This window comes from Prionailurus bengalensis, chromosome A3, assembly GCF_016509475.1.
Source record: "Prionailurus bengalensis isolate Pbe53 chromosome A3, Fcat_Pben_1.1_paternal_pri, whole genome shotgun sequence".
Taxonomy (NCBI): Eukaryota; Metazoa; Chordata; class Mammalia; order Carnivora; family Felidae; genus Prionailurus; species Prionailurus bengalensis.
Genome location: NC_057354.1, coordinates 61,350,263 through 61,365,057, shown reverse-complemented (window position 1 = coordinate 61,365,057; position 14,795 = coordinate 61,350,263). Strand labels below are relative to the sequence as shown.

The window sequence follows — 14,795 nt, the reverse complement described above, 5'->3', positions numbered from 1 at the left end:
GGCCATAAAAATGAGGATGTATGAAGCAGAGGACTGAATCAGTGATATAGAAGATACAATTATGAGAAATAAGGTGAAAAGAAGAGGGAAACAAAGGTAATGGATCACGAAGGTAGACTTAGGGAACTCAGTGACTTATTAAAATGGAATAACATTTGTATCATAGGAGTCCCAGAAGATGAAGAAGGGACAGAAAAAGACGCAAAAGGTTTATTTGAACAAGTTATAGCTGAAAACTTCCCTAATCTGGGAAAAGACAGACATCAAAATCCAAGAAGCACAGAGAACTTCCATTAAATTCAACAAAAGCCGACCATTACCAAGGTATATTGTAGTCAAATTCACAAAATACACAGACAAGGAAAGAATCCTGAAAACAGCAAGGGAAAAAAGTCCTTAATCTACAAGGGAAGACAGGTCAGGTTTGCAGCAGATCTGTCCACAGACACTTGGCAGGCCAGAAAGAGTGGCAGGATATATTCAATGTGCCGAATGGGAAAAAAATATGCAGCCAAGAACTCTTTATCCAGCAAGGCTGTCATTCAGAATAGAAGGAGAGAGAAAGACTTTCCCAGACAAACAAAAACTAAAGGAGTTTGTGACCACTAAACCAGCCCTGCAAGAAATTTTAAGGTGGAGGGAGGCCACTCTGAGTGGAGGAAAAAGAAGACCAAAGCAATAAAGACTACAAAGGCCCAGAGGACATCACCAGAGACACCAGCTGTATAGGTAACACAATGACATTAAATTCATCTTTTAATGATCACTCTGAATGTAAATGGACTAAATGCTCCAATCAAAAGACATAGGGTATCAGAATGGATAAAAAAAAGAAAAAACCCACAAGACCCATCTACATGTGGCCGACAAGAGACTCATTTTAGACCTAAAGACACCTGCAGATTGAAGTGAGGGGATGGAGAACCATGTATCATCCTAATGGAGGTCAAAAGAAAGCCACAGTAGCCATACTTATATCAGACAAACTAGATTTTAAACCAAAGACTGTAACAAGAGATGAGGAAGGGTGTTATATCATAATTAAGGGGTCTGTCCATCAACAAGATCTAACAATTGTAAATATTTATGCCCCCAACTTGAAACACCCAAATATAAATCAATTACTAATAAAGAAACTCATTGATAATGACACAATAATAATAGAGGACTTTAACGCCCCACTGACAACAATGGACAGATCATCTAAGCAGAAAATCAACAAGGAAACAATGACTTTGAATGACACACTGGACTGGATGGCCTTAACAGATAGATTCAGAACGTTTCATCCTAAAGCAACAGAGTACACATTCTTTTCATGTGCACACGGAACATTCTCCAGAATAGATCACATGCTAGGTCACAAATCAGCCCTCCACAAGTACAGAAAGATCTAGATCATACCATGCATATTTTCAGACCACAACTTGACATCAACCACAAGAAAAATTTGGGAAGCCCTCAATTACATGGAGGTTAAAAAACATCTTGCTAAAGAATGAGTGGGTTAACCAGGAAATTAAAGAAGAAATAAAAAAAATACATGGAAGCAAGTGAAAATACGACATTCCAAAACCTCTGGGATGCAGCAAAGGCAGTCCTAAGAGGGAGTATATTGCAATACAGACCTATCTCAAGAAGCAAGAAAGGTCCCAAATACATATCCTAACCTTACACCTAAAGGAGCTAGAAAAGGAACAGCAGATCCTAAAGCCAGCAGAAGGGAAATAATAAAGATGAGAGCTGAAATAAACAATATAGAAACAAAAAACCAGGAACAGATCAACAAAACTAAGAGCTGGTTCCTTGAAAGAATTAATAAACTGATAAACCCCTTGACAGACTGATCAAAAAGAAGAAAGGACCCAAATAGATAAAATCATGAATGAAGGAGAGATCACAACCAACAGCACAGATATACAATTATGAGAATACTATGGAAAATTATATGCCAACAAACTGGGCAATCTGGAAGAAATGGACAAACTCCTAGAAACTTACAAGCTACCAAAACTGAAACAGGAAGAAATCGAAAATTTAAACAGACCCATAACCAGCAAAGAAATTGAATCAGTAATCAGAAATCTCCCAAAAAACAAGAGTTCTGGGCCAGATGGCTTTCCAGAGGAATTCTACCAGACATTTAAATAAGGTTAATACCTATTCTTCTCAAACTCTTCAAAAAAACAGAAATGGAAGGAAAATTTCCAAACGTCTTCTACAGGGCCAGCATTACCTTGATTTCAAAACAAAAGACCCCACTCAAAAGGAGAATTACAGGCCAATATCCCTGATGAATATGGATGTAAAAATTCTCAATAAAATAGTAGCAAATCTAATTCAACAGTACCTTAAAATAATTATTCACCATGATCAAGTGGGATTTATTCAGTATTTGCAAATTAATCAACATGATACACCACATTAGTAAAAGAAAGGATAAGAACCATAAGATCCTGTCAATAGATGCAGAAGAAAGCACTTCACAAAATATAGCATTCCTTCTTGATAAAAACCCTCAACAAAGTAGGGATAGATGGAACATACCTCAATATCCTAAATGCCATACATGGAAGACCCAGAGCTAATATCATCTTCAATGGGAAGAAACTGAGAGCCTTTCCCCTTTGGTCAGGAACAAGACAAGGATGTCCACTTTCCCCCTTATTATTTAACATAGTATCAGAAGTGTTAGCCTCAGCAATCAGAAAACAAAAAGAAATAAAGGGCATCCAAATTAGCAAAGAAAAAGTCGAATTTTCACTCTTTGCAGACTACATGATACTCTTTGTAGAAAACCCCAAAAATTGCTATAACTAATACATGAATTCAGCAAAGTCACAGGATATAAATCACCATTCAGAAATCTGCATTTCTATACACCAGTAATGAAGTAGCAGAAAAAGAAATCAAGGAATTGATCCTATTTGCAAGTGCAAAGACAGTAAGATACCTAGGAATAAACCTAACTAAAGAGGTAAAAGATTTATACTCTGAAAACTATAGAACAATTATGAAAGAAATTGAATAGGACACAAAGAAATGGAAACACAGTCCATGTTCATGGATTGGAAGAACAAACATTGCTGAAATGCCAATACTACCAGAAGCAATCTACACATTTAATGCAATCCCTATTAAAATACCACCAGCATTTTTCACAGAGCTAGAACAAACAATCCTAAAATTTTTACGGAACCAGAAAAGTCCCCAAATGGCTAAAGCAGTTCTGAAAAGGAAAAAACTGGAGGCATCACAATTCTGGATTTCAAGCTGTATTACAAAGCTGTAGTCATCAAGACAATATGGTACTGGTACAAAAACAGACACAGAGATCAATGGAACAGAATAGGAATCCCAGAAATGGACCTACAACTATATGGCCAACTAATTTTCAACAAAGCAAGAAAGAATATCCAATGGGAAAAAGTCCCTTTAACAAATAGTATTAGGAAAACTGGACAGCAACATGCAGAAGAATGAAACTGGACCACCTTCTTACATCATGCACAAGTAAATTCAAAATGGCTGAAAGACTTAAATGTGAGACAGGAAACCATCAAAATCCTAGAGAAGAACACAGGTAGTAACCTCTTTGACCTTAGCCAGAGCAACTTCTTACTAGACATGTTGCCAGAAGCAAAGGAAAGAAAAGCAAAAATGAACCATTGGGATGTCATCAAGGTAAAAAGCTTTTGCACAGCAAAGGAAACAATTAACAAAACTAAAAGGCAGCCTGTGGAGAAGATATTTGCAAATGACATTATCTATTAACTGTTAGCATCCAAAATCTATAAAGAACTTAGAAACTCAACACGTAAGAAACAACCCAATTAAGAAATGAGAAGACATGTATAGACACTTTTCCAAAGAAGATATCCAGATGACTACAGACACATGAAAAGATGCTCAACATCATCATCATCATCATCATCATCATCAGGAAATACAAATCAAAAGCATGATGAGATACCAGCTCACACCTGTCAGAATGGCTAAAGGTAACAACACAAGAAACAACAGTTGTTGGTGAGGATGTGGAGAAAGGGGAACCCTCTTGAACTGTTGGTGGGAATACAAATTGGTGCAGCCACTCTGGAAAATAGTATGGAGGTTCCTCAAAAAACTAAAAATACAACTACCCTACCATCTAGCAATTACACTACTAGGGTGTTTACCCAAAGGATACAAAAATACAGATTTAAAGGGGTACGTGCACCCCAATGTTTATAGCAGTATTATCAACAATAGCCAAATTACAGAGAGAGCCCAAATGTATGATGAATGGATATATCAACTGATGAATGAATATATGAATGGATATATTCAATGGAATATTAGACATCAAAAAGAATGAAATCTTGCCATTTGTAATGATGTGGATGGAGTTAGAATGTATTATGCTAAATAAGTCATTCAGAGAAAGACAAATACCATAACATTTCACTCATGTAGAAGAAACAAAACAGATGAATATATGGAAAGGGGGAAATGAGAGAGGGAAACACACCACAAGAGACTCTTAATGATAGAGAACAAACTAAACAGAGGGTTAATGGAAGGAGGTGGGTGGGGATGGGCTAGATAGGTAATGGGTAATCAAGATAGTGAGGGTACTTGTTATGATCACCACTGGGTGTTGTATATAAGTGGTAAATCACTGAATTCTACTCCTGAAACCAATATTGCACTGTATGTTACCTAAAGTTTAAATAAAAATTAAAAAAAAATCTGACACCTGAAAATGATAGTTTCTCAAATAGAATAAATATAATTCAAGAATGTTAAAAAAAAAAAAAAGATATACACAAGGCCATTAAGCACATGAAAACATGCTCAACATCAGTAGCCATTAGGGACATGCTAATCAAAATCCCAATTAGATACCGGTTCACACCTTGTAGAATGGCTATAATCAAATAGATGGAATGTAACTGTTGCTGATCTGGAGCAATGGAAATCTTTTGCTGGTGGGAATGTAAAATGGTGTAGCCACTGTGTAAAAGTTTGGCAGTAATACCGTTGTTAGGTATTTACCCTGGAGAAATGAAACCTATATCCACGTAAAACTTGTTCATGAATAGTCATAACATTAGTCTTCATAGCTCCAAAGTGCAAAAAACCCAAAGTCCATCAGCTGATAGATACATAAAATGTGGTCTATCTATACTATGGAAGAGTATTCAGCAATAAAAAGGAACGGACGGATGCTACACATATGGATGAACCTTGAAAACATAAGTGAAAGAAGCCAGTCTCGACAGGCCACACGTAACTCCATTTTTATGACATGTCCAGAATATGCAAATCTATGGACATAGAAAGTATATTAGTGGTTGCTGGGAATTGGGGGGAAAGGAGGGATGGGGAGTAACTGCTAATGGGTATGGGGTTTCCCTTGAGAATGTTCAGGAATTAGATGGCGATGATGGTTGCACAAACTTGTGACTATACTCCAAAAAACAAAATTGTATGCTTTAAGCATGAATCTATGGAATGTGAATTTCTCTAAATGAAGCTTTCAAGCTGTTACTAAAAAAAGAGGGTTCTATAAAATAATTCTGGAGTTTCTTATCAAAGTTCTTTTAATAAAAGTTGGAGCACTTAAACAGGGAAAAAAAATATTTTTCCCTCTTCCAGTGAAAAGCAGTACCACACAAACACAACAGCAGACCTCAGTGATACTCTGCAATGGGGGCCAGTGTGGAATTCTCACTTTAGGCGAACCTTTAAAAAACCAGTTGAGCTATAGAACACCTTGATTGCTTGAACTGCAAAGAACCACGGCCGCATAAAGAAGCTATGCTTCTTCATTTATTCTTCACCACTGAAAAGAGAGTTGAAACTTGGATTTATATTTGGCTCTTGATTGTATTAAGTGATCAGAATTACTGTGATTCTAAACTTTTTCAAGCATTTCCTGGTTTTCGCTCATGCTTTCTCTATGAACATCTATTGTTTCAGTTTTCTCTGAATCCTTTTCTTTTGGGATAAGGCCCATCACTCATCCAATGTGCTTCTGTTGGGGGTGACCCATTACCGTGTGTAAGACCCAGGCCAGGCCAAAATCATGTGGCCTCATCCCTTTCTCCACAGGGACTGGTCTAATTCAGGGGCAGGTGATCCAGGGAAGACAACAGTCCTTTTGTAGGATTTGATTAGTGGACCCTAGAAAAGGTTAGCTCTTTCTTTTGGATCATGGATCTTAAAGATGTGCACTTTTGGCTGCCAGTCCTCTTCCCCATTATGTGAGAGAGGACCAGCCTGAAAATGAAGCCCGAAACGAGAAAAACAGTCCCTAAATGGAGGACAAGATCCCTGGCAACAATCAGAGGTTTGTATCCAGCTACGCCTACTGTATGATATGAATATTAAAGTTGTGAGGTTGTTACTCTAGTGAATCGGTGCAAATGAAGCATTTCTCCTCCAAGGAATCAAACACATTTTTAGAACTAAATAGGACAGACTGAGTAAAAGAAATCTTTATCCAAAGCTTTCCCAATAGACATTTTCTCCCCACACTGAATGTTATCAATTTTAACAGTCCCATCAGTGGCCTTCATAATATTCACAAAGGATGTACCAACCGAGTCATCTGGTCGAAAAGTCAAGTTGGAAAATAACAATCTTTCCACTTTTTGTGGTTTAGAACAATTCTCAATACACATTATGTTGCTCTCAGCTCATAGCTGTTCGATTATATTTTTCTTCCAAAAATAACTTAGAGGAAGAATCATTTACTTTATACATATTCAAAAACAGAACTCATCCATTTTCTCCAGTGTTTGTGGAGGGAAATACTGGTCTAACCCATCAGATACAGCAAGTCTGTCTCCTATTTTGGCTTCTCTGTTTTAAGTGATCAGAGAAAATCCTTTGTTGTTTTCATTTTGGTTTCAATATATTGGCGTCAATATCCTTTTCTTCCTCGGAATCTTGATCTGGCATCCAACTGAAAATAAACATATAATTAAATCAGATTTTGTACAACACAATTAAACACAGCTTTGGTAAGTGGTCTCAATCTGTGACAGAAGTAAACCAGTTTCCAGCACAGTCAAAAAGGCAATTGTCAGAGCTACCAAGAAAAAAAATAATAAAGATGGCATTAAAAACAAAAGTTCCATTTAAGGTCCCAATAAGGATTTTCTTCTCAAGTAGAATCCGAATTATATTTATATTTTTCCCTCAACTATACTCAATATGTGTGCTTCTAGCAAACTTAATTTTTTTTTATTAAGTTTTGTGTGGGTTAATATTCAGATGTACTTGAACTGCACCAAAAAAACATAAAATACATAGGAATAAACCTAACCAAAGAGGTGAAAAATTTGTACACTCAAAACTATGGAAAGCTTATGAAAGAAACTGAAGAAGACACAAAACAATGGAAAAACATTCCATGCTCATGGACTGGAAGAACAAATATTGTTACAATGTCGATAACTACCCAAGCAATCTATATATTCAATGCGATCCCTATCAAAATAACACCAACATTCTTCACAGAGCTAGAACAAACAATTCTAAAATTTGTATGGAATCAGAAGAGACCCTGAATAGCCAAAGTAATGTTGAGAAAGAAAACCAAGGCACATCACAATTCCAACTTCAAGCTGTATTACAAAGCTGTAATCATCAAGACAGTATGGTACTAGCACAAAAACAGACACAAAGATCAATGGAACAGAATGGAGAACTCAGAAATGGACCTACAAACGAATGGCCAACTGATCTTCCACAAAGCAGGAAAGAATCACCAATGGAAAAAAGATGGTCTCTTCAGCAAATGGTGTTGGAAAAACTGGACAGCAACATGCAGAAGCATGAACCTAGACCACTTTCTTATACCGTACACAAAAATAAACCCAAGGGGCGCCTAGGTGGCTCAGTCTGTTAAGTGTCGGACTTTGGCTCAGGTCACGATCTTGTGGTTGGTGGGTTCGAGCCCTGCATCAGGCTCTGGGCTGGCTCTGGGCTGACAGCTCAGCCCAGAGCCTGCTTCAAATTCTGTGTCTCCCTCTCTCTCTGCCCCTCCCCTGCTTGCACTTTGTCTCCATCAAAAATGAATAAACGTTAAAAAAAATTTAAAAATAAACTCAAAATGAACATTGAAATGTATTTGAAATCTTTAAACAGTGAATCACACCCAACATTTAGGGATTAACAATGTTTAAAGTATCTACTCATAGGATGACTACATGTTCTTTGACTTAAAGCTCACAGTGCAGCCTCTTCCAAGGGTGGTGGGGTACGTAGAGGGTTTTAAAGTCAGTATATAAGGCAAATTGGCATCTTAGAGGACTAATAGTGAATCACTCTTGGACAAAGGCTATACGAATCTATTAGTCCACTCAGGAGTTCCCTAGATGGCACTTTCTAGTGTCAAAGTAGAAGTAATACATAAATAATATTATCCACATTCTTTTTTCTGAATGATCTCACTTGCAACATATATGTAATTGCTAGGTCATTCACATACTTAATTTTTAGCATACCTAAAATTTTTAGCATAAGCTTTGCAAAAGCTATATAGCCTCTTACCATTGATCTTTTACATTCAAAAAATGAGTATTTCAAAGCTTTGCAGTTTCCTTCCTTCAGACACTGTCGAGGGGATTTTCCTTCCTAGGACACAGAAAACAATATAAATACCTGGAGAATTTCCTCACAAAGTACAAAATAACTATCGTTTTGAAAGTAGTGCTTTTTTTTTAAAGTTAAAGAAAAAAAGTAGTAAATTATATGACAAAATATTTTGTGATTCATTTTGACTGCTGATGTTTAGGGAGAACAGGATAGAATAAAAAATCTATCAAATAATTTTGGAGCACTTTTTAGGGTGCCCTTGAGTTCTTGAAAATACTAGTGTCCATAAGACACTTTTCTTTCAAATTTTTATATATCTCGCAACTAGTATTATTAGCTCCTTATGGGTAAGAGAGTAAAGGTGAAAGTAATATATTTTTTTTTCCTTCAGTGTTTCTAAAATTTTTACACTCCAGAACTCATCAAGATAGATGAGTGGACATGCATATATGTACACAGGCATGTACATACGAGAGATCAGGCCGGCTGTAGTGGGAAATGGGTTTGTTCTGGAAGGACCTACCAAGTGGCTTTAAAGCCTCCAGGTATATATCCTTTTAGTGCAAGCACGATTACCTCCAACACATCCTTGCCCCCCACCCAACGGTCAAATTCTCTAATTTCAGAAGCACAACCACATAGAACTGGAAGAGGAAGGGGAGATGTTAACAGAATTGAGACATATTTGTGAGAGAAGATCTGCCTGGGCCTGATGTGAAATGAACCCAACTTTAAGCAGTGAAAGCTAAAAGAAGGCTAAGAAGCAAACTGGACTAAACCATTCCCTTCCTGCCAAGGTAAGAAGCACCTATAAGAATGCTCACAGGAGAAACTTATTTTTGATTCTTAAATAAGATTTTTTAAACTATAACCATTAAAAATCAGACTTGACAAAATTACATCTGCAAAACTAGGTGAGAGCTAGAATTTAGTATGGGTTTTTCAAGGTAAACATGGAACAAAAATTTTAATACCTCTTCATAATCTTAAAATATTTTTTAACAAAGACATGTTTAACTTAACACAAAGGCATTTAAATATGCTGGACACAGAGAACATCAATAATGTGCTTCAGAATTCAGGGGCGCCTGGGTGCCTCAGGAGGTTAAGCGTCTGACTCTTGATTTCAGCTCAGGTCACGATCTCATGGGTCATAGGATTGAGTCTGGTATTGGGCTCTGCACTGGCAGCGTGGGGCCTGCTTGGGGTTCTCTCTCCCTCTTTCTCTGCCAAGTCCCTGCTCAGCCTTTCTCTGTCAAAATTGATAAATGGACATTTAAAAATATATATACTTCACAATTCAAAGAGGCAAGATTAAAATTTAATTGCAGCAAAATTTCTCTTTTTGGATGCCCTATCTTACTAATTTATCTATTAACTAAGCCCTCACAACTAATTTACTTTAAAAAATATTCAGAATGGCCCCAGATCAGTTCAGTGGGAGGTTAAAAATGTTAGCTATTCCTGCTCAGACAGGGCTTTTACAACCAGGTAGCAAAGAAGGTATACATGTACAAATGCCAACCGGCAGTGTGGCGTGTCACATAGTAGAGAAGTGCCAGAGGGTAACAGGGAGAGGTGCTAAAGGGGTTCTGTTTCCCAGGAATGTAAATATATAAAACAACATCTGGAAAAAGTTGACAGGACTTAAATTTTCTGAATTACCTGAGCTTTAATTACATCAAACTGTGATACGCAATTTGTGAAGAAAAAAAATCAAAACCTTAACATTATGATTACCTATTAAAGAAATAAAACATACACTGCTTATAAACATTAGCCTCATGCAGTGCTTGGCAATATAAAGGAAAATGATGAAACCTTCCTACTCAAGGTGAGTTCCAGTGTAAAATGGGTCAAGCAATTTTGTCTGAGAATAAAATGACCCTGGCTCAGTGTTTATTTTAAAAGCTCAAACAGCCAGAATTAGGTGCCCTAAAATCAGAACATTGTTAGTGTGGTACTGAACGCTTAGAATGTTAATAAGGAACCTAGAATACTTACTACTTAAATAGAAACATCTGGTGCATTCATGCACTGGGAAAAATGTAACCCCAATTTCACCAACTCTTCATCATCCAGGGTTTACCTTCAAGCAGATTTTGGTACCTCAACCCTACCACTGCAACCACTCCTCCAAACCTTTATTTTGCAAGTGCCATGTCGCCCTTCTTGTTTTTACTGTGAAAAATGCTACAGGGTACCATATCTGTGGCATTCCCAATTCTTGGGAATCTTGCCACTTTCTAGTCTGTCTGCCTGCTTAGATTCTAGATTTTAATTGTCATCTATATCAGTGAATCACAAAAGTGAATCAGAACAGAGTAGCAAGCTTCCCTGCACTGTGTTCCACCCTAAAACTCTGTAATAAGATGTTGCCGATGGGATGTTTGTTGCCCATGTGAGTGATGTGACAGCAAACAGAAGAATAAATAAAACTATACCAAAGACTAGAACTCTAAACTGATGCTTCCCCAAATGGTATCTTTTTCATAAGCTTTCATGCCAGACTGCCAACTGCCTAATGGAAAGATCCATCTTATTCTAAGAGAGATAGAGACAGGTTAATTCATCCTCCTTCACCTCTACACCAAATGGCAGACTGCCAGTTGTCCCTTAACATTTAACTCTTCCTTTCTTGTGAGGCATATGGCTGCGCTAAATTTCCCAGCCACCCTTGCAACTGGGTGTGGTCATATGACTAAGTTCTAGCCACTAGAATATGTGAGGAACTGAAATGTAAATCTTCTGCGTTGGTCCTTAAAGGCAAGTGACTTGCCCCCTCTTATCACTTCACATCATCACGTCATGGCCTGATAATATGGAAGGAAGGCAATCTTGGACCACGCGTGTGAGAATAACATCCCCTCTCCCATCACAGCACCTAAAACCACAAGATCAACAGTGTCTGGGTCTATGGAAGGCTGAGGGGAGCTGTCCAGGACCTATTTACAGGCACACACAAAGAGCAAAAGAGAATTTTTTAAAAAAATTTTTTAACGTTTATTTATTATTGAGAGACAGAGCATAAGGATGGGAGGGGCTGAGAGACGGGGAGACACAGAATCTGAAGCAGGCTTCAGGCTCTGAGCTGTCAGCACAGAGCCTGACGCAGGGCTCGAACTCACAAATCGAGAGATCATGACCTGAGCAGAAGTCGGACGCTTAACCGACTGAGCCACCCAGGCACCCCAAAGAGAATTTCCTATCTTGTTCAAGCCAATGTTATTTTGGATATCTGTACCATGTACCCGAACCTATATCCTAACTAATACACTCCCAAGCTTATTTACCTTCTGAGGGCAAGATCAGTGATTCCTGGGGCGCCTGGGTGGCTCAGTCGGTTAAGTGACTGACTTCGGCTCGGGTCATGATCTCACAGTCCGTGGGTTCAAGCCCCGCATTGGGCTCTCTGCTGACAGCTCAGAGCCTGGTGCCAGCTTCAGATTCTGTGTCTCCCTCTTTCTCTGCCCCTCCCCCACTCACCCTCTGTCTCTCAAAAAATGAATAAATGTTAAAAAAAAATTAAAAGATCAGTGATTCCCAAACATGGCTGTGCCCAAGAATCAACGTGGGATACTTTTATAGGGGTAGGAGGAGCAGTGGGATCTATACTTTTAAGCTCTCTGCCCCATCTCCAGGTAATTCTGATTAAGTCAGCAGGTCTGAGAGCTTGTTAATGGAGACACACAGGAGATAACCTGTGATTCAGGTTTCTTGAGCATAGTTTCAACCTTTTTGATCCCCCAGGAGTCATAAAATCCTAAGAAGTCTATCCAAGAGCTGCCTTTTGAATCTGCTTTTTCCTTGCTTCTCCTTTCCAGCCCCACAGGGGTTGACATCCTCACCCCCATTACCCTGAGCTTCTCTCAAACCCTATAGTTCCTTGACTATTTCCCACTGTAGCACTAAATATTTATTTTGAATTCTTCCTGAGAGTCAGGTCCAGCAGCTTTTCCAGTGGGTTAAAGATTGGCAAGGAAGACTACAGCATCCATCTGCTAAAAGATCAGATTAACTTTATACAAGGAGCTAAATTTTATCATAAATGAGGTCATTCAGGGCAGACACAGACCTCAGCAGAATGTCCCTTGGTCTTCAGAGTCCCTAGGAGGGGCATGGTAGGCTGTAGCTGCCAGTGACACTATCTGAAGAGGTAGGATATTGTCCTCTTATCTACAGACCTCAATGTTTTGCCTAAATACTGCCCTTTTACACTCCTCTTGAAGTCAGGATGAATTTAACATAAACTGTACACACATTCCCATTTAAAGTACTTTTTTTACCAACATCATGTTCTCTTAATTGACCAGCATCAATAAAGCCACATATTCAGCTGGGGAAAGCAAAGTCTGTGCCATGTGTCCTGGCCATTATCTCTGCCCAGTTTTCCAGAGATCTAATTTCTACACAGGAGGGAATGTATCCCAATCATCTGTATATCCTCTGAATTAGAGCTTGGCACTCAAATGCTGACTAAATAAATGGATTATTGCAAAAAAGAAACTTGGTATCCTCCTTGCTTTCAGTTTCCTCCTCTACAGTTTCTTTTCTCAGTCCCATGTGTACTTTATTCCCTTGATTGCTCATCTCTATGGCCTTCTGATGCTGAGGGTCAGGAGAAAATCTAGGGCCCTCACTCTGACATACAAGGGCTTTCACACGACAGTCTTCCTCTCAAGCTTTCTGTCACATTCCCTATCACCCAGGCCTAAGAGGGCACTAGCTTCTCTTGGTCACATCTGACTTGCCCATGCTGTTCTTTCAGCTTCTTTCCTCAACCACCACATTCCCCACTCTTTTACTTGATAATCTACTACTCCAATTTTAAGACTCAGATCAAATGTCACCTTTTCTGTGAGAAGTTTCCAAGTTCTCAAGAATAAGTTGCTGTTCATTGGACTCCTGTAGCATTTTGTTTCCAAATCTCATTATTAAACAAATATTAACTAAATGTTTACACAGCCCTTATTACAGGAATTTAGCTCCTTACATGTCTGTTCTTCCCATCCGACTAAACTCATTTAAGGTAGTGACTGAAACAATTCATCTTTGTGTCACCAGTGCATGGGATCATGCCTGCCACTTACCAGGCGTTTACTAAGAGCTGGCTGAATATCTGCACCAATGAAGCAGCAGATTGGAAACAGCCCTGGACAGGGCACCTCAGTTTCCTCATCTGTGTAAGAGAGCTGGACTAGAGAACCTCTTAAATTCATAACAACTCAAGCTTTACGACACACTGGAGTGACCAGTCTCACTGACTGCTAAAATCAGTGAACCAAATGTAAATCATGAATCAGTAGACATACTGATACAGCTTTATGTTGGATATCCATTTTGGGGCAGTTGTCTTTCCTTTGAAATAAGAGCAAATTACCCAGGTCCCCAGTTAACTTTGGACCTCACTACACTAAGATTGAGAAGACGTGGCTGTAGTGAGGGGAATGTAGTGGAAGCAAGATACAAAATAGTGGAAAAATGGAGCTGCTTCGTTTACAACTTATCCAAGAACGTATCGAACTCCAACTCAGAAACAAACCCAAACCAAGAGAAAGTAAATATAGCATATATTCAGCCATAACGGAACAGAGAAAGGAGAAACTGCTAGTCAATACAGTGTACCAGGTTTATGTAATTCTCTGTTAATTTAGAGTCTTATTTCCTAATACGCAAGAAACCTGTCTCATTCTCCTTTATATCTCCTGAAGCTAGCAATGGCAGGCAGCATCTAATACATGTTTCTTGAACCGAAATCGTTTATCTTTACAAAAATCCAAAGAGGTGGTTTTCTTATCTCCAATTTAACACCGGAGGGAGCTGAAGCTCCGACAGCGGATGTGCCCAGGTTCATTAAACTGGAGCTGTGATCTACACCTACGACTTCTAACTCTGGGTCCCGTCTCCTGACCACCACCGCAGGCTGACCGGGAAACCTTGGCCCGGCCCTGCCTCTCCGGTTCCAGCGTCTCATCACCCCGAGCGCCCGGCTGCGCTACCTGGAGCACACAGTCCGACTGCAGCAGACATGCGCCCAGGTCCTCCTTCACGCCCGCGCACGCGCCGCCCTCCGGCTTATCCTCGTAATACCGGGGCATGACTGCGAGGGGGCCCCAGCTGCCGAGACCCGCTTCCGTCCGCAACGGCTGCGACAGGCTTCGGAGCAAGCAACACTCGCGACGGCAGGAACCGGAAGCCGGCAGAAA

At 39.1% G+C, this 14,795-nt stretch overlaps 2 protein-coding genes across 2 annotated transcripts in view; one reads left to right on the top strand and one right to left on the bottom strand.

Moving 5' to 3' along the window:
• The window catches only part of INPP4A (inositol polyphosphate-4-phosphatase type I A), a 151,690-nt gene extending 142,385 nt beyond the window's left edge, over nucleotides 1-9,305 (top strand). Inside the window, exon 26 of the mRNA XM_043603207.1 lies at nucleotides 9,216-9,305. Within this exon, the coding sequence (XP_043459142.1) occupies nucleotides 9,216-9,231 (16 nt within the window). The 3' untranslated portion in view covers nucleotides 9,232-9,305. The remainder of the gene's footprint in view (nucleotides 1-9,215) is intronic.
• LOC122496745 (cytochrome c oxidase assembly factor 5) lies at nucleotides 6,468-14,791 on the bottom strand. Its single transcript, XM_043603220.1, has 3 exons — nucleotides 14,589-14,791; nucleotides 8,545-8,628; nucleotides 6,468-6,952 (listed from the first exon to the last, which is right to left on the bottom strand). Exons 1-3 carry the CDS (start codon nucleotides 14,685-14,687, stop codon nucleotides 6,911-6,913), a joined length of 225 nt encoding a protein of 74 aa, XP_043459155.1. The 5' UTR covers nucleotides 14,688-14,791; the 3' UTR covers nucleotides 6,468-6,910.
• Nucleotides 14,792-14,795: the final 4 nt, after the last annotated feature.

Coding starts and splice junctions, on each gene's coding strand:
- LOC122496745 (XM_043603220.1), bottom strand. CDS start 14,687: ATGCCCCGGTATTACGAGGATAAGCCGGAGGGCGGCGCGTGCGCGGGC. Junction 8,629..14,588: donor AGTCGGACTGTGTGCTCCAG/GTAGCGCAGCCG, acceptor TCTGTGTCCTAG/GAAGGAAAATCCCCTCGACA. Junction 6,953..8,544: donor TTGAATGTAAAAGATCAATG/GTAAGAGGCTAT, acceptor GTTTATTTTCAG/TTGGATGCCAGATCAAGATT.